Genomic DNA, 20,495 nt, shown 5'->3' with positions numbered 1-20,495 from the left:
GTCTATTACAGCGCCCTCAGGTGAGTCAATTGTCAACTTTTATATTTTAGCTTGATTCAATCATTGGACTGCGGCCCGGCAGGGATACCACGGCCTTGGGGGGGGGGGGGGTTCGAACGAATCAACCTCAATACTTATTATTTTTAATTCTGACATTTCTTCTCTCGAGATATAAACAATCCAGCACCGTTTGTCAATTAGTAGTCGGGGCCAAACAAAGACAGATGGAAAGGCATGCTTATACAATTGTACCCCTTTCCATTTTGTTTCCTCATAACTTTTGGAAAAGTGTATGTATGCAACTAGCTTTTATCTTTTGCTTGCTTCAGTCATCGGACTGTAGCCATGCTGGGCCACCACCTCGAACGGTTTAGTTGAACAGATCAACCCCAGTACTTACTGTTTTTTTAAAGCCTGACGTTCTCCTATCAACCTCTTTTGCTGAACCACTAAGTTACGCAGACGAAAACAAACCAACACTGGTTGTCAAGCAGTGGGTGGGGGAGAGAGATTTAGAAGCACAAACATAAAAACACACACATACATACATACATACATACAGACAGACAGACATGTACTAGTTAAATGCTGTGTAAGGAATTGTGATTTAAAATGGACAGTTGACTCCATAATGTAAACAGGATACTGAGAATAACGGTGATGATGTATTTGTAAGGCATATTATTCAGCGAAATGTAAGCAGACTTTACTTTAATTAAACAAGCGTAAGAAATTGAAAGAAAGGAGCTTTAGTGGGTAAGGAATAAATAGAAAACAGGGTCCAGGAGGTGAGGGAGGAGGAGTAGAGAGAGCTCTACAGTTTTTATGATTAATTCTAGTCTTTTTTTGTTTGTTTGTTTTGCTTATGTCTCACTACATTAGATTACTTTGCCCCACCACTGTGTCTGTCCCGTTCGTAGGCATTGGTCGGGTGAGGGGGAATTTCAAAGTATGGTGGTTGCTGGAGTAAAGAAATTCATTTGGCTTTGAATACTGCAGGGATTTAGGAGGGAGATGGAGGTGAGAGAGAGGGTAGGCAGACAGACACACACACGCAGGGAAAGAGAGAGAGAGAGATGGAGAAAGAGATAGGACAGACGGAGAGAAAGAGAAGGGGCAGGAGAGAGAAACAGAGAGGGGAGTGAGAGAGGAAAATAGACAGAGAAAGAGAGAGAGAAAGAAAGAGAAGGAAGGGCCAGTCAATAGACTAACGGGATAGAACGGGTGGGGAAAACGTAGCGGGGGTAAGAAAATAAAACATTTAACCTTGAGTGTTATGAATAGGCTTTCAGTTAGTAAGTTATGAAAAGCCGAATTTTGTAGTTACGACATTGTGACAAATTCGACGAGACAGTCGGGGAAATGGTTTACATCAGTGAGTATTTTCCTCTTAATTCTACAGTTTTGCCGATAGATTCTTGTATTTCCTTACGATTGTTATTGGCGATGATAATGTTGTAAATTAGTCTCTGCATTTTGTTACTATGTTTCCGTTGAAATTATATTTTTGGATTCGATTAAATTTTAAAATAATGAATTTAATAAAATAACTGTCATTCTTAATTAATTTGTTACACAAATTAACATGAAATTTTGGATAGAAGGTTTTCTATTTCGTTCGTTTTAAAACTGGAAGTTTGTATCGTTGAATCAGAAGCGGTTCCAGGCAGATTGATAAATAAATTTTATCGAAATGTATCAAAAGGCAGATAACTCCGCTTTTTGTCTTACAAGAGTTATTTCCCTTGATATTTACAAGTTCTGTTGGGTTTTTTGTGTATGTGTGTGTGCTTGTGCCTCTCTCCCAGAGAGTGAGAGAGGGATATATATAAGTATCATTTCATCATCATCATCGTTTAATGTCTGCTTTCCATGTTGACATGGGTTGGACGGTTTCACTGAGGACTGGCGAGCCAGAAGGCTGCACCAGGCTCCAATCTGATCTGGCAAAGTTTCTGCAGCTGGATGCCCTTCCTAACGCCAACCACTCCGAGAGTGTAGTGGGTGCTTTTACGTGCCACCGGCACGAAGGCCAGTAAGGCAGTACTGGCAATGGCCATGCTCAAAATGGTTTATTTTACGTGCCACCTGCACAGGAGCCAGTCCAGCGGCACTGACAACGATCTTGCTCTCATGTCTTTACACGTGCCACCGGCACAAGTCCCAGGAAGGCGACGATATCATCATCATCATCGTTTAACATCCGCTTTCCATGCTAGCATGGGTTGGACACATATATATATATTTCAATGGCCAGATAACTGAAGAGATGGCAGCATGGGTTTCCGCCCTGGCATCCGAAACTCAGAGTTTTATCATGGCTACCGAATAATTGTCACATATTATTTACAGATATATATATATATATATTTCTGTTTATGAAATTTGCTTACAAAGCATTGGTTAACCCAAAGCTTTAGTAGAAAACACTAGTCTAAGGTGTCACACTGTGGAACTGAACACCAAACCACAAGGTTACAAAGTGGGCTTTGATGAGAGATTTAGGAATATACATTTCACAAAAGATTTTAAGGATATGTATTTAAACTGGGCATATGTAGCCGAAATATTCTACTTGATTTATGTTCAAACAAACCCTATCTCACCTCTTACACCTACCTTACAATGTCACTCTAAGATCAAACAACCACATCATCGAAATCTATGAGATAATGCATTGCCTTTGACAGAGTTATCTGAATGTAAAAGAGTTAAGAATAGATTTAAGCTGCTCTTTTCCTTACGTTGAGTAAGTTACATTGTTGTTCCCATGTTTATTTGCTATGGTATTGTCTCAGAAGAAGAAGGAACTAAAAACATATGATGCCCACATTTAAGACTTAGGCTGAAAAGAAATTTCTGAAGAAATTCCACTTCAGTTCAGTGAGATCCCTCCATTGCTTGAATTGTTTACATTGAATTAACGAGTTGCAAAAAACTGGTTTGACATATGAATGTTAATTTTCTTTAAAAGGCCCCCCCCACACACACACACATAAATATATATATATATATACATATGTACATATATACACATATATATACATATATACATATGAATATATATATATATATATATATATATATATATATAATACAAAGAATATATATACATGTATACACACATATATGTACATACTTACATCTACATGTGTATATATATGCATATCAGGGTACAGGACGTTAGAACAATGAACTACAGACAACGGAACGAACACATAGGAAAACGGAAAGCCACTTGGAATATTCCTTCATCAGCTGTTTCATATATATATACGTATAAATATACTGTATACACACACACAGGCTCCAGTCTGAAACACCAGGCTCCAGTCTGAAACTCTGCCAAATCAGACTGGAGCCTGGTGTTGCCATCCGGTTTCACCAGTCCTCAGTCAAATCGTCCAACCCATGCTAGCATGGAAAGCGGACGTTAAACGATGATGATGATGACACACTGGCACATATGAAGTAATAAAAACGGAAATAATGCCAGCCCCAAAATTGCTCATTGGGGAAGTAATATGGAGAAAAGAAGCCTATTGTTTAAGGCTGCTTCTTTCAGTCGTTACAACCAAAAACTGAAAAATGTTGGCCTAAATTGCAAGAAAAGGAAATAAAAAATATATTCATGTTTATGTTAAGAAATAGAAGAGAAAAAAGGGATTGCTTTTGTCAAGCGATGGTGGGGGGACAAACAAGGACACACACACACAATCTTTTTTCATTGACCCCTTGAGACAGTTGGTACCTCTCACTTGAAATGTTTGTTTCACATACTAGTATTAAGGGAGAACCCCACCCCCACCCCCACCATCTCTTTTCCTTCACCTCTGTTCCTTTATTCTTTAATCACTTGCTACAGTTAATAACCACATGAGTTCATGTAGGAGTCTCTATGTGGTTGTTTGCTGTATTAGAAGTAATAGCCAAATCTCTAATTCAGTTCTTTTAAATAAAGGAACAACACTTTGGATAATGTAGCCCTTGACAAGGTTGGAGTGGTTATGATTGGAATGCCTTTTATTATAGGTCAGTTAAATCAAGTTGACCTGGTGCTCACAAGACTTTGTCTATCACAACGTACAGTTCATGTGGCAGTGTGCCACATGTTTTCAGTTTGAAAATAACTTCTTTCTGCCAATCCCAGAGAACCTGAAATGGGTCATAGCTGCTGTTTCCCCTCCTATTACCAAATCATGAGAACATGTAAAAAAAAATTTTAAAAAAAGAAGAAGCTATAATCTAAAGTGTTACCCACATGTCTGAGACCCCTCTGCTGGTGGCATCTTCTCCTCTGCATCCTCTCTACCCCATCCCTCCTCCCCACTCCCTTGTTGTTCCACACCTGAATGAAGGTCATTCAATTGAGCAACCAATACTCTTTTAAACCACAAGGACAGAGACATGTGGGTTATACTAATTTTTGCCTCATCTTTATTTTTCTTCGTTCTGTTGCAGTTTGTAATTTATAGCATAGTTGTTAACAGGTGTTCAATTCCCCAAATGGAATTTACAATGACAAACAAACAAGTGAGCAAGCATGACAAAGAAATACCTGTGCTTTTGTCACTTGACAGGTCATGCAAGAAATATTGTCTTTTTGTGGTGGGTGGGCACGATTCTGCATTGCACTTAAATGAAAGAAGACATTGTGTGATTGCTGTAGTAAAAACAGCCAGTTTGCATCTAGGCTGAAAAGTAATCTTTGCCATCTCATTAATAACCAAGGGTCATAATGTGTGTGTGTGTATATGCATATGTATGTGTGTCTATGTATATATATATATATATATATATATATATATATACATACACACACACACACACGCACACATTTTATATATATAATTATATGCATTTATATAGAAGCATTGATCATAGAACAAACATCAAATTCGAGTACACTCTCTAAAGTGTTGACATTAGGAAGGGTACCGGGCCGTAGAAACCATGCCAAAGCAGACACAGGAGCTCGTTTGTTTATTTTAGAATTATAATTTCCATTGTATAAAACGTAGAAATGTAAAGACATCCCCCCCCCCCCCCCAGTAAAGACATTAAAAAGAAAATTATGAGTTGTTGGGCACGCCCGCGCGCGCGTGTACGTGCCTGTTCCCCCACCTCATTCCTAAATTTTGTGAGTATATGTGTATGTGTGTGTGTGTAAGTATACAGATTTGCATACACGTGTACAAGGGAATGTTGGCGAAGAAAACAAATATCAATAGTAAATCAAAACAAATCCATGATGGTGGTGGTGGTGGTGGTGATTGTGACACCGAAGGAAGTAATGTTGCGGTTAGCGTTGCTGATAATGATGTCGACAATTATAACGCTGGCGGGAGTATATAGCGGGTGCTGTTGATAATGCTACTGGTATTTTATGTTGCTAATGATATTGATGATGATGATGTGTGTTCTTATATTTGTGTTGACAATGATGATAGTGGTGATTGTGTTGGTGTTAGTGTTGACAGTAATATTAAGTAAATGGGGAAATGATTCCACCTCTGAATCATGTAAAATAATACTTGAATAAAAAATAATACTAATAATAAAACCAAAATCCCAGTAAATAACTTTCGTGTAACGCTGCCTGACGGAAATAACGGAAAGTAACGGATATTTACGAAAACAAATCATCGTTTTTGTTGATATTTCGACTTGTCATGTAAACCTTGTCTTGTTTCTTTTACTAAATTCCTTCGGTATTTCGCTCTTATTTCTAAAACTCGTCAGAGTTTTTAAGCAACGCTTACAAATGCAAGGTAATTATTTAATTATATTCATTCATTGACTGACTGACACTCAAGATTTGTGTTTCATTTTATCTTCGGATCTGATATTAACTTATCTTTCACGACTCAAGTGCGTATGACCATGCATATAATCATGTATACATACATACATACATACATATGCATGTATGCTTGTATGTATGTATATTGACTTCGAATCAGAAGATTGCGAGTTCGGGTCTCGTCGTGGTCGAGCAATTTATATATATATATATATAATTTTTTTCCCAGAGGATGTAGCAACCGTTACCAATATAGCATAAGAACTTACCTCAGGAGATCATTAATTAGATTCCTTAAGGGTCGTTCTCACAGTTTATATTTATATCATAAGGTTTTTAAACTTTTAAATTTTCATATTCAAAAGAGACAGAGACTTCAAATTCGATATATCGATTTATTCACCACTCTATGTTAACATTTCTGTGCCAAACTTATCCAGTGACTGGTCCATTGGATTTAGACGTTTGGCACTTCTTCAGGAGTGGTTACCTTTCGAACAAAACACGAAAAAACACATACATAACTGTTATTAGGTCCTTAGGACATCGTCCTAATAACAGTTATGTATGTGTTTTTTCGTGTTTTGTTCGAAAGGTAACCACTCCTGAAGAAGTGCCAAACGTCTAAATCCAATGGACCAGTCACTGGATAAGTTTGGCTAAGAAATGTTAACATAGAGTGGTGAATAAATCGATATATCGAATTTGAAGTCTCTGTCTCTTTTGAATATGAAAATTTAAAAGTTTAAAAACCTTATGATATATATATATATATATATATATATATATATATATATATATATACTAGCAGAAATACCCGGCGTTGCCCGGGTTAAAGAGAATAATGAAATCTAAAAACGCCGTCTAGACTACGCATCATCTTTATATATAGAGATGTATATACACACACGCACCCAAACACACGTATATATATGTATATCAATATAAATATATGAAAGTCAATGAAGTTTCGTAAAAGAAGGTGATCATGTACATACTTTTTTGCTGTTGTGATTATAACACTTCATTGTAAACTATGTTCCTTGTTTTCCCTTGTGGAGCATATACAAATAGGTTTTTTGTTGCTGCCCACTCTTGAGCAGCCAACATACAGTTGTCCATGTGAGAAGCAGGGCTCTTCCAAGAGAAGACCAGCTACAGACAGTGTTTGACCCTGATATTTGTTTATGGACATGGCAAAAGTCACACGAAGGGGGAATTGTAGTCTTCTGAATGTAAAAGGAATGTCTGCTCCTGATGGAGTAAGAGGAATTCTTGGAATAAAGACGTCATCCCCTTTTGCACATCCAGAAAGAATGGTAGCCTCGATAACGTGTGACATCATTTTCTAAATAATGCTCATCTGTTATGTTCGGGTTAAAATTTCATCTACATCAAAAATATATGAATTTTCATGGGAGTTATGGCCGTTATGCAAAGAATATAATTTCCAAATTTCATAAAGATCCATTCAGTACTTTTGACGTAGTTTTGGATAAGAAAACAAATGACTAATGTGTGTGTTTGTGTGCATGTGTATGTGTGTGTGATGGGTGTATATATGTATAGATATCTGTATGCATGTATATATGTATATATGTGTACATATTACATGTACATCTATATATATATATATACATCTACACATATGTATACATATACATGTATGTATAGATCTATATATATATATACATATACGTGTACATCTATATGTATACATATACATCTCTCTCTCTTTCTCTCTCTCTGAAAGTATCTGTCATTACAGTATCGAAATGGTGTACATATACATGTATATGTATACATATACATCTCTCTCTCTCTCTCTCTCTTTCTCTCTCTGTGAAAGTATCTGTCACTACAGTATCGAAATGTGATTGTTTCAGTTAGTGGAATAGTTTCATTTTTAAAGTGAAAGTATTTGACATGAGTGTTTTTGTTTCACTTTTGACACGTAATACTTAAATAGTGGAGGAGATATTATGTTGCCGTGTGCTCGAACTCTGCAAGAAGTTAATAATTTTTTTTGACTAAAACACAACTGGAACCCTAAGTAAGGCATGTGTAAAATTTGAATGAAATTGGTTGCGTAGTTCTCAAGTTTTAGGGATTCACACACAGACAGACAGACAGACATTCTCATTTTTATATATATATATATATATATATGCTAGCTTCCTGGTAATAAATCGATATTAATTAATATCTGATTTTTACCCTATGTTTTAATTTAATTATATATATAGATAGATAGATAGATATGGATATATATGTGTGTGTGTGTATACACACACATGTGCATGTATATATATATATATATATAGATAGATAGATATATGTATGTATGTATAATACACACACACATATACGCATCTGTAAAGAATCGATTTGTTTGTGTGTGCAGTGGCCGAATAGTTGAGTTCGCTTCGCAAGTACGTTGTGCCAGGTTCGATCCCATCCCTATGTACCATATCTTTCGCGGGTGTCTTCCCATACTTTATAAGTGAAACTGGTTAAACGTTGTACCTATAATTCTAAGTTACAGTTTCTATCACACTGATTTTTCCTGAGAATTGCCTTAATGGTGCACGTGTCTGAAATGCTCACTCGCTCACACCATAATTGAGGAGCATGTAATTCCGTTGAACGAACAGCTGAATCCTCATCATTGAACGACGGAGAACCTTATGTATAAATGCATGTGTGTGTGTAGGCATTCGTATAGAATAAAGTCGGAAATTATCTAGTAGACCAGAAAACTAATTTCTTCGGATCTGTATGTTTTAAGCATCGTAGATTACCAATCGCATCCTCGCATTTCTGTATATTTTCAGTTTTTTTTTAAAATTTCTTCAGATATATTTCAGATCTTCAAAACAAACTTATAAAACAAAATAGAATAATGAAACATTACAGAAAAGGGCGTGGTGTCACCGCTGCTAGTTTTTTCATTTCTTTCTTGTAGAACGCTACGACGCTAAAATAACTCACTGATCCGAAGAAACTACGGTTTTGGTTCACTAGATAATTTCGAAATTTATTCTATAGAAAGAATTAAAAATGTGTGTGTGTTTTATCTATACAATATTATAAATTTAATCTCAACAGCCAATTCATATTACTGAACAGTTAGATCCAGGCCTCTCACACCCACCCAACAATGTCATTCTAAAAATAAGGCTTCACTGTGTGGTAAGAAGCTTGCTTCCCAACCCCATATTTCTGAGTTCAGTCCCACTACATGGCACCTTGGGCTAGTGTCTTCTACTATGGTCCCAGACCAACAAAAGCCTTGTAACTGGATTTGGTAGACAGAAACTAAAAGAAGCCCACCATATCTATGTGTGTGTGTGTGTGTGTGTGTTTTTGCATCTGTTTGTTCCCCACCACTGCTGCTTGACAACTAGTGTTGATGTGTTTGTGCCCCTGTAATTTAGTGGTTTGACAAAAGATAATTACTAGGATCAATTCATTCAACAAAAATTTTTCATGGCAGTGCCCCAGCATGGCCACAGACTAACGACTGGAACAAGTAACAGCTAAATAGCAATCACATCATAGACATTTCAAAGCTCTAAGATAATGCACGATTAATTCAAAGCAAAGTGAATAAATTAGCATCTCATTAGACAGAGTAACCTGAATGCTAAACAATTAAGTAACCTTCATCTCCACAACTTCAAAATCGTTGGCAGCCGGATGGCAATGTATTGTTTGACTGGGCTTAGAAGCCACGATGCCTGGGTGAACCTCTGGAATGAAATGTTTTGTGTGAGGAGAAACCACTACTATCTTTAGTTTCACTGGCAGCACATCATCATCATCATCATCATCATCATCATTATTATCTTAATGTCCGTTTCCCATGCTGGCATGGCTTGGACAGTTTGCCTGGATTTGCTGAGCTGCATGGCTGAATCATGCTCTATGTCAGCTTTAGCATTGCTTCTACTGTTGGATGCTCTCCCTAACACCAACCACTTCACAGTGTGTACCTGGGGTGGCTTTTTTTGCGACCCCCCCCCCCCACTCTTGACTAAGAGTGTGTGTGTTGAGGGAGAGGGTGTTCAAGGGGGTGGTGAGATTTTTATGCCAGGGACCAGCAGAAGTGTTTTGCTATGGAGAGACTACTTGGCTACCTCACATTTATATAAGGGTGGGAGTATCTAAGAACAAGGTGAGATGATACTTTTTGGTTATCTCACCCCCATTAAAAAATTGGATTATCCCCCCACAAAAAAATCGAATTAATGTGGCGACAAGAGATTGGATTAAAAGAGTTGGATCCTTTTGATTCAGTTCTTCAACACATTGTTGATGTTTGGCCTCCGCAATAGGCGTTGTATTTGTTATAAATATGTTATCAGATTCAGTAAGATGTTTAATTTTTTCAGTTTTCATGTTTATTAATTTTTTCAGTTTTGTATGATTTGTTATAATAATATTATCAGATTCAAAACGATGTTTCATCTTTCCACTTATGGCACTTTGGGCTAGTGTCTTCTATTATAGTCTCAGGCTGACCAATGCCTTGTAACTGGATTTGGTAGACGGAAACTGAAAGAAGCCCACCATATATTTAGTTGGCCCAAGGCTATTGTAGAAGATACTTGCTCAAGCTGGCATGCAGTGGGACTTAACCTAGAACCATGTAGTTGGGAAGCAAGCATCTTACCACATAGCCATGCTTGTGCCTATGTGCTTTCTTTTAATAAAGTAGAATGTGATTTGAGGAAGATTTGACAGGTGTTCCTAGCAAATCAGATGACCATATAGAGGCTTTCTTATTGGTATATATGTAATATTTGTGTGTAGAGTTGTTGTGCATATCAGCTCTTATCAAGTAAACCTGTAATAAAAAGGTGCCATGAAGATTTGGTTGCTATTTTTATCAATATGATTGACCATACAGATCATGGGTCCCAAACTTTTTAGACCATCGACCTTGACCCTTCATCGACCCCCAGGCATGTACAAGAAAGAAAAAAAAAATAATAATAATAATAAAGTAGATGAGACTGGAGTCTGGTGCAGCCTTCCAGCTTACCAGCCCTGGTCAAAACGTCCTATCCATGCCAGCATGGACAATGGACATTAGATGATGACGATGGTGTGCATTTATCAACCCTTTGTATAGTCCCATCAACCCCCAGGGGTCGATATCTCCACTTTGGAGACCCCCTGATATAAGATGCTCTGTTACTGGCTAGATGTTTAAGGTGATGAAGGTGGTGGTGTCAAGTGGAAGTGAGAGGGGGGTAACAGTGATGGTTGATGATGGTGGTGGTGGTGATGGCAGGGAATTGTGAAGATGATTGTGACCTGAGGATGGTAGTATGTGGTTGTGGTGGAGATTTTAGTGTGTGTGTGTGTTTTAGATGAGTTGTAGCAAGTTTGGAAATTGCTGGATGAGAGGCCACTTATAACATCAAAGTGGTTTAGTGATTTAAGACATGCTATAAAGACGAAGGAGGAGGAATTTTATAGCATGTATGAGGTGGGAGGTAGTAGTTGGGGAATTGGAGTGAGGGAGGTACAGTGGGAGTGGCGGGTAGAGGGGAAAGAGGTGGGGGAGGAAATGAATAGATTAAGAATGATAAGTTGAAAAAAGAGCTTGAGAGAAAGAGGAGGAAGGAAGGAGTAGATAAAGGAGTGATAGATGAGGAGAAGGAGGAGGTGAAGAGGAGATAGAGAGTGGATAAATAAAGAAGTGATAATTTAAGAGAGAGAGAGTTTCTTGAGGAAAAATATATTGACAGAGATAAAGAGGGAGGAATAGAAGGAGGTACAGATGAAAAAGCAACAGAGAGGGGGAGAGATATAAAAAAAAAGCAAGAAATAGAGAGAGGGGGAGAGAGATTTAAAGAAAGAAAGCAAGAAATAGAGAGAGGGAGAAGGAGGGGGAGAGAGCAGAGTAGATTTTTTTAAAAAAAGCAAAAAATACAGAAAGAGGGGGAGAAGGAGAGGAATAGATAAAAGAAAGCAACAAACAGGGAGAGAGAGAGAGAGAGAAGAATTGATAAAAAGCAACAAATAGAGAGAGGGATCGAGGAGGGGGAGGAAGAAGAGGAATAGCTAGAGACAAAAATTAAAAAAAGAAGAGGAATTGAGTCGGAGGTGGTGAAGAAATAAAGAAATATGAGACAGATAGAGGAAGTTTGTGTTTGCATGTTTTGTGTGTGTGTTGTGATAGTACTTAAGGTCAATTAATCTAGAATAAACTTAAACTATTTGTAGTTTTTCTGCTACAGTTGGTGTCTTGTGCCTGTACAGAAGTGGTAGTTATTATTGTATGTTTGTGTGTGTGTGTGTGATCCAACAGCTTGCACACCCATGTAAAATTTTAATGGTCCATTCAATGCATTTCATTTAATGAGGTGAGTTGATTTTTTTGTTTTAAATGTGTGTGTGTGTGTGTGCAAAGCCATCTCAAGCCCCACCAGTCCAGTTCAGTCCAGACCAGACTAGACCAGATCAGACCAGACCAGATCAGATCAGACCAGACATATGAACAAATCAATCATAAATTATAGACATCTTTGACAATGAAGGACAAAAAAAAAAAAAAAACATATATGTATAGGTGTGTATGTTTGCTCAAGTTTGTTTCTGTATGTGTGTGTGTTTTGAAAATGTGTTTTGTGAATGTGTGTGTGTTTTTGTGAATTCTCATGGCCAATAAACTTTATTAGTCTTCTAAACTTTATAATGTCAGATTTTTACCTTTGCAGATTGTCACCAATTTCCCTGGTTTATGAATTTTACTAAATTTTAATCATTATATTAACAAAGAGACATTTTAATTGAATGTGTATGTTATCTCACTCTATGTGTGTTTAAATTGTGTATTTATGTATATATTATATATATAGATATATGTGTGTGTGGCTAAATATGTTTACGTGTATCTGTGTAGAAAATGTAGAAAATATCACCAACCCTCTCCTGTTTCCAAGTTAGGTAATAATTCTTAATGGCCAGACATGTTTTTTTACAAAAGACTGCAAACTAATAACCTCGCTTGTATGACAGTGATGCTCATTTACAACCATCACACAATGTTACGGCAAGCGTACACACACACACACACACACACACATTCATACATACATATACAGTAGAACCTCATAGAATGAGTGCACCATTGTATGAGTAATTTACTGTATGAGCTGAGGCACACTAAATTTTAAATGTTTTTTTTCAGAAACAGAAATATAGTTTACATATCTGTCGTATACGTCAGTTTTGTTTTTTCGCTTTAAAGGTAAACTATTCTGATAGAAGCAAATACAACCAAGATATCTTGCAGTGGAATTGAACCCAAAATCATATGATTCAGAAGTAAACTTCTTGTCTGCACAGTTCTCATCCTTTCGCTCGGCAATTCTCTGATTCTTCTCCACTGGCAAATCGACATCAGTTTCAGCTCCGGTTTCCTCACTATCAGATGAAGGGCAAAAGCAATGGAACCTCATTCTACAGTCCTCATGGCCAATAAACTTTATATTGTCTGATTTCTGTCAGTGCAGACTATCACCAGTTTTCTTGGATTCTGAATTTTACTCAATTTTAATATAATGGTTAATGAGGAGATACTTTAATTAAATGATATTGTATTGCCAAATTCAGACACTTTTATACAGAACCAATTAATATTTTTTGTGACTTGGCAAAGCAGATATAGAAAGTTGCTATTGACTTGAAGCACATGCCTGAATGAATATGTGTGTATTTGAGCATGAATATGTATACGAATTAAGATTCATTTGAATTAGGTACTTAAATTGAGGCACCTCGTTAGGTCAGAATAATACACTCACACAATAATACTATGTAAATATCAAACTTGGTACATAAGTACTTGCCGAATGATATTCTTGCAGTGTATGTAGGCAATTAGACCCAGCTGAATGAAGAAATCCACGCTTGAGCTATTCAGACATGTTAATCATATTAAATATACGGTCCATAATATTTACGAAGGACAGGTGAATAAAATATAAATGAGTAACAGTAGAGTACTACGTTAAGGGTACATGTGTCTGTGGAGTGCTCAGCCACTTGCACATTAATTTCACGAGAAGGCTCTTCTGTTGATCGGATCAACTGGGACCCTTGTCATAACCAATGGAGTGCCATGACAACAATGTATATATATATATATATATATATATATATATATATATATACACTAAGGCTTTTCACGTCTGTGCTCTTTCCAAAACTTGCACCATAACACCCTCAAGAGTTTCAGACCTCACTTCTCTGATATCTCTATTGATGTTCTCTGGCATGAGGCTTTGGTAGGCCCACAGTTACATTAGAAGACACTTGTCCAAGGTACCATACAGTGGGACTGAACCTGAAATCATGTAGTTGTGAAACAAACTTCTTAACCACACGGCTACACCTGTGACTATTATTTATGTATGTTACTACTACCCCCCCCCACACACACACACACACACACAATCAGGTTCTGCTCAGTTTCTATCAATCAGATTATCTAATTCCATTTCCAAGTTATTGGTCAGTGCAGCACAGTGGGATTGAACCAAGAACCACATGGTTGTCAGGTTGTCAGGTTCCCTTCTTAACTACAAAACTATGCCTGCAAATGCAGTTTGAAGGATTATTTTTACTTTACAAGTGTGACTTCAACTATTTGTTTGTTTATTTCATTTGGCAGGTGTGGTTTTTTTGAATAAATCTGTCAAGAATGTGTGTGTGACCCCACACTGACAGGTTTGATAATTTGATAAAACAATGTCTCTGTAGATTAACTTTTAATCTACATCAACCTTTTATGTTTAACCAATTTGTATTGTAATTTTAAATGTAACAAGCTGATAAAGAGACTATGTATCTGTCTTTTCAACTGAGTGTGTGTCTGTACTTGTGCTCAACAATGAATTAACCAAACACATATTTGCTCTTCTTTTTCAACTCATTGTTTTTGTGTGTGTGATGGACTCTCCCATGGAAGACAACATATGAGTGATCAGTTTTTGTCAGTTGACCTGCACAGATGATTTGTTTATAATGATCAAATGTTCATGCTGCACATTAGCTCACTCTCTCCATCAAATGGACATTGTCGACAGAGATGAACTGTGTGCGACACGTCAGGTGTCAAAGTGATTGTAGAGCAATGTGAGATGAAGTATCTTGCTCAAGAACGCAACACACACCACCTTGTTTAGGAAGTGAAACCATGATCTCACAATTGTGAGTGCAACACCCTAACCACTAGGCCATACATATATATAAAAGAGTGTATATAATATTTTTATGCACAGAGAGGAGACCTCTGACAGGACTCTTTACATGCTAGAAAGGGCAGTCAAAACCCAAACCACACAAAAAAGAATTCATGAGATACACCGTTATAATGCCAGAATGAACAAAAAATGAATTAGTTAATCTCAAACTCGAGTTTCACTATTAATTGCCAAATATACTAATTTGGAATCTGTAGATCATCAGCAGGATTGCTAATTTATGAATAATTACATAGTTGCAAACATATACTGAAAACACGTGTGTATTTTATACACTCTTATATTCTTTTAAATAAATATGTTATGTCTTATGACTTCTATTTATGCATGCTAATCACTGGTAATAAATTATTTTATTACCCTCATATTTACGATAGTAATATTTATAATTCTGAGGCTATATGAGACACAGTTTTAAATTTGTTTATTTACTGCTGGACTATATATTTATGCTCACACACTAAGTCTGAATCCATAATGGATAAAGATGTAGCTGTCTTGCACACGTGTTTTCGGTATGTATTTGCAACTACATAATTATTCATAAATTAGCGATCCCGCTGACGATCTACAGATTCCAAATTAGTATATTTGGCAATTAATAGTGAATCTCGAGTTTGCGATTAACAGATTCATTTTTTGTTCAATCTGGTGTTATAACAACGTACCTCATGAATTCTTTTTTTTGTGGTTTGGGTTTTGACTGCCCTTTCTAGCATGTAAGGAGTCCTGTCAAAGGTCTCCTCTCTGTGTTTAAAAATATTTTATACACTCTTATATTTAAAAAAAAAGAATTATATCTTATGACTTTTATTCATGCATGCTAACCACTGATAATAAATTATTTTATTGCCCTCATATTTACAATAGTATATATATATATATATATATATATATATATATATATAATCCTAGCTGTTTCCTCTTGAAACACATCTGCTGATTTCTAACTAAATATAAATGTTTCATCCATAAAATTTGTATTATTCAGTTTGCCGCCTTAATAATAATTCCAAATTTTGGCACAAGGCCAGCAATTCTGGATGGTGTGGGGAGTGATTACATCAACCCCAGTACTCAACTTGTACCTAATTTTACAACCCCAAAAGGATGAAAGGCAAAGTTGACCTTGGCAGAATTTTTCAACTTAGAATGTAAAGATGGATAACATACTGCTGTGCATTTTGTCTGGCATGCCAACAAATCTGCCAGCTCACCACCTTAATACTATTGATAATAATAATAGCTGAATTGATTGTGAAAAATGTAATAGATGAAGATGAATAGATAGCCATCATTTCAATTCATGTTCCATATGTTTCAGTAACATGGTCATTTATTTGCACATGATGTATTACAGAATATGATATGATATCGCATAATTTTCATTATTTAATATGCTTTATTACTTGCCATTTCATCAAGCATAATAAACCATCAAAAGATAGATTGGTCTCCAAAGAATTCGATTTCATAAAAAATATGGAGGATGTTACATTACTCATGCTAGCAATAGGATGGTATTAGATTAGAAACATGACCAATCAGCTAGTGCTTCCACAGCAATGACTGTTTGCTCCATACAAGTGAGAGTGGTTAGTAGCTTCAAGTACAATTCTGTATATACTTTCCAACAAATAGTTCCATTAATGGTTATATGACTAATAATTTCTAATCCAGATGATATGTTGCTGATAAGATTTCATTTCAAAGATTGGAGCATCATCAACATGCTGCAAGATAAAAACCTGAATATAAAGTAAGGGGCAAAGACCAAAAATTTATAAAACAACAAAAAAGATTTAAAAAATTAAAAGATAAAAACAATTAAAAAATAAATTAGTATCAATAATAATTCTTTATGCTATAAGCAAAAGGCCTGAAATTTGTGGGGAGGGGGATTGTAAATTTCAAGTGGTGGTGGGTGGACAAACACAGACACACACATGTGCATACATACATATATATGTATATATACATATATTTATATGTGATGATATTTTGATAAATTAAAACAGTTTTTTTTTTTTTCTTTTCAGATGCTAAATCATTTCTAGTTAAAGAGCGGAATATTATGGTGGCAAATGTTGTCCGAATAAACAAGTTGGTGTTTTTGTTTCTCGGGTTTCTTGGTGTTGTTATTGTCTACTTCTTAATCAATTTAAATCCAGTAGCCATGAGTTCAGAACACACGTCTAGCAAGCTTCACAAAAGAATTACATGGCACAACCAGGCCTTCGTTAATGTCCCGACAGAAATTGTTGAGGCAGCGAAATCCATAAGTGTAAATTCTGAAATGATTGAAATGGTATACCAGTCTGAGGTAAGCGATCATTGATTTGGAAATATGGAAACGAGATTCGGTGACTTTCATTCCTTTCTTAAAAAGTACATGCCACCTTGGGCAAGTATCTTCTACTATAGCCTTGGGCTGACTAAAGCTTTGTGAGTGGATTTGGTAGACAGAAACTGAAAGAAGCTTCTTGTGTGTGTGTGTGTGTGTGTTATAGGTGCAGGTTCAATCCCACTGCACTATGTGTTGCAACCAAAGCCTTGTGAGTCAATTTGGTGGACGGAAACTGAAAGAAGCTTCTTGTGTGTGTGTGTGTTATAGGTGCAGGTTCAATCCCACTGCACTATGTGTTGCAACCAAAGCCTTGTGAGTCAATTTGGTGGACGGAAACTGAAAGAAGCTTCTTGTGTGTGTGTGTGTGTTATAGGTGCAGGTTCAATCCCACTGCACTATGTGTTGCAACCAAAGCCTTGTGAGTCAATTTGGTAGACAGAAACTGAAAGAAGCTTCTTGTGTGTGTGTGTGTGTGTTATAGGTGCAGGTTCAATCCCACTGCACTATGTGTTGCAACCAAAGCCTTGTCAGTCAATTTGGTGGACGGAAACTGAAAGAAGCGCATTGCATATGTACATATGTATTAGCCTAAGCATTTGTGGTCGAGCAGTCCTCACGATGTCTACAGAATAGATGAAACTAGACGTCTAATCTGAGGATTTTCGTGTCGGCATGGAGCAGTTTCCTCCCCTGTCATCATGTATTCATCTGTGTTCTTCCTACAACATTAAGAATATTTCAAGCAATGTAGGGTGTGTTGGTACCCTTAGTCAAACTTAGTGATGGATGAATATTTCCTTTATGGTATCACATTGTGCCTAGTTGTTTATATTAATTTTAAGTTTCCAGTCTCATACCATTACGTGTATTGTTTTTATAAGTAATTACTTAACTAAATATGATCCAGCAGCAGTTGTGTCCTGGCACTTCATCAGGTAGATTGCTTTTAAAGCACTGCAGGATTGTGTTCAGTCTCCTCTCTTTTAAAGGCCTTTGCATAATTAGCTTTCTTTCTTTACCAAGTAACTCATAGATGTATATGTGGTTGTGTGTGTGTGTGTGTGTGCACACAGGCGTGTTTGTGTTTTCTTGTCTTGACATTGCACGCGTGTGTTGTTACTGAATGTATTCATAATGCCAACCACTTTACAGAATGTACAAAGGGTGCTTTTTTTTTTTGTGGCACCAGCATTGGTGAGGTCACCAAGTATTTAGGTATATTCAGTGACTCACCTCACATCAGGCATAGACACTGAGTCTCTACACCAGTGGGTCTGTGGCTCCCTAGGGGATCGCAAAGCAATTTTAAGGGGACCGCAAAGGGACACTGAAGTATTGTGAAATCGGGGTGGCTTGAGACAGTTAAGTGTAAAGATTTTAAGACTTTCAATTTTTCGCATGCTATCATCCCTTTTTGTCTTTGGCCTCAAAAACCCACACCACTCCTACACACTCATTTGCTAATCACGCTTGTACAAGTGTGACTGGCCAATAGAAAAAATGTGGGTATAATGGTTGACCGTGCATGTGCTGTTGGTATTTTTCGTTTCTTATTTGTTTTGTAACCAATTGATCAACTGATTCCCCATATTTTCATGTGCTTTTATTGTATCCCAATGGGGCATTGCCTGGATTAAGTTGTGGTTTTTTGGGGTTGCCGGTCTATGGGCAGTGTGTTTCATAGTCTGGAAATTGCGGTTTATGAATGTATGTCATTTTTTTCCATGCTGGTTATCCTGCATTTTATAGGGGACCGAGAATCATTGAGAAAACTGTAAGGAAACCAGCAGGTAAAATTTTTTGGAAAGCTTGAGAACCATTGCTCTACACAGACATTGAACTATCACCCCCACCAACATTGCCATCACCACCATCACACTCTCACACATAAGATATAGACATTAACACACTGCTACCACCTCACACACACACCCACACATGTACATAGACACTTACATCCTATTGCCACCACCCCTTATATTCTACCTCTTGATATAAGGTCCTGTACCTTTAATTGCTAATCACATTTACCTTTCTGCCGTTTCCACAGAACATTGTCATATCCACAAAGGAGGCAGTTCCAAAAAAGATGCCAAAAGTGGAGGTTCTCTTGTTGCATGGTGCTGCATTCAGTTCACAGAACTGGCAGGACATTGGCACACTTCAGTTCCTTGCTGCAGCTGGCTACCAAGCAGTTGCAATCGATCTTCCAGGTAACAGTGCTTTATTTTCTTATATTGTTGCTATTATGCAAAAGTGCTGTAAGTCCAAAGCATTGCTTTTCCAGAAAATGGAAAAATAGTTTCACCATTCCATAGCAAAACCATTCTACTACACCTTTGATAATTTTTAATATCTTGGCATCTTTTTATTTATTTGATGTTTCAGTCTCTCTGTTTTTTATCTCTTTTACTTGTTTGACTCGTTGGACTGTGGACATACGGGGCCACCACCTTCAAGGGTTTAGTTGAACAAATCCAACCCATTGTGCTCTCAGTCATTTATATGCTATTGAAACCAGATGAATTGAGACAGTAATCATCATTTAATGTCTGTTGGACAGTTTGACCAGGGCTGGTAAGTTGAAGGGTTGCACCAGACTCCAGTCTGGTTTCTATGGCTGGATGCCCTTCCCAATACCTACCACTTTGAGAGTATAATGGGTGCTTCTACGTGCCACTGGCACGGGTGTCAGTTTGTGTGACACCAGTGTCTGCCACAACTACAATTTCACTTGGCTTGATGGGTCTTCTTCTCAAGCATGGCATATTACCGAAAGTCTCGGTCATTTGTCATTGCCTCCATGAGACAATGTAGTAAAGAAAAGAAATATACTACACTAATGTTCTTGCCCCTATAATAACTACACCCTATTTTCTTCATAAGTGTCTTCACTTCTATGTTTACTACACTCCTTATTAATCGCCCCCCCCCCCCCTCCACTTGTGCAATAGAATATTTGAACTAACCCCAGTTGATTATAAATTCTCGTTGCAGGTAAAGGCAAAAGTACAAAGATTTCAGTCACTGATGGCGGTGATTTCCTTGACAAAGTAATTGATTT

The 20,495-nt window shown here is 37.0% G+C and overlaps 2 protein-coding genes across 5 annotated transcripts in view; one reads left to right on the top strand and one right to left on the bottom strand.

Annotated features, from left to right (window-relative positions):
• LOC106874144 (uncharacterized) overlaps window positions 1-7,140 on the bottom strand; it is a 33,326-nt gene extending 26,186 nt beyond the window's left edge. Inside the window, exon 1 of the mRNA XM_089339126.1 lies at window positions 6,802-7,140. The gene's annotated coding sequence lies outside the window, so the exon portion shown is untranslated. The remainder of the gene's footprint in view (window positions 1-6,801) is intronic.
• LOC106874222 (putative protein-lysine deacylase ABHD14B) overlaps window positions 23-20,495 on the top strand; it is a 21,200-nt gene continuing 727 nt past the window's right edge. Inside the window, exons 1-4 of one of the 4 annotated variants that reach the window (XM_014921912.3) lie at window positions 23-1,375; window positions 17,124-17,407; window positions 19,482-19,644; window positions 20,429-20,495. The exon at window positions 20,429-20,495 is cut by the window's right edge and continues 169 nt beyond it. In XM_014921912.3, the coding sequence (XP_014777398.1) occupies window positions 1,363-1,375; window positions 17,124-17,407; window positions 19,482-19,644; window positions 20,429-20,495 (527 nt within the window). In that variant the 5' untranslated portion in view covers window positions 23-1,362. Of the gene's footprint in view, window positions 1,376-5,615; window positions 5,772-11,893; window positions 12,387-17,123; window positions 17,408-19,481; window positions 19,645-20,428 lie in introns of those variants that run through there. The other 3 variants (XM_014921985.3, XM_014922058.3, XM_052975560.2) reach the window with 3 other exon arrangements.

The sequence above is a fragment of the Octopus bimaculoides genome, chromosome 21, assembly GCF_046866305.1.
Source record: "Octopus bimaculoides isolate indiv1 chromosome 21, ASM4686630v1, whole genome shotgun sequence".
Taxonomy (NCBI): domain Eukaryota; kingdom Metazoa; phylum Mollusca; class Cephalopoda; order Octopoda; family Octopodidae; genus Octopus; species Octopus bimaculoides.
The sequence above is the reverse complement of the archived record's forward strand: the minus strand, read 5'-3'. Positions and strand labels throughout refer to the sequence as shown.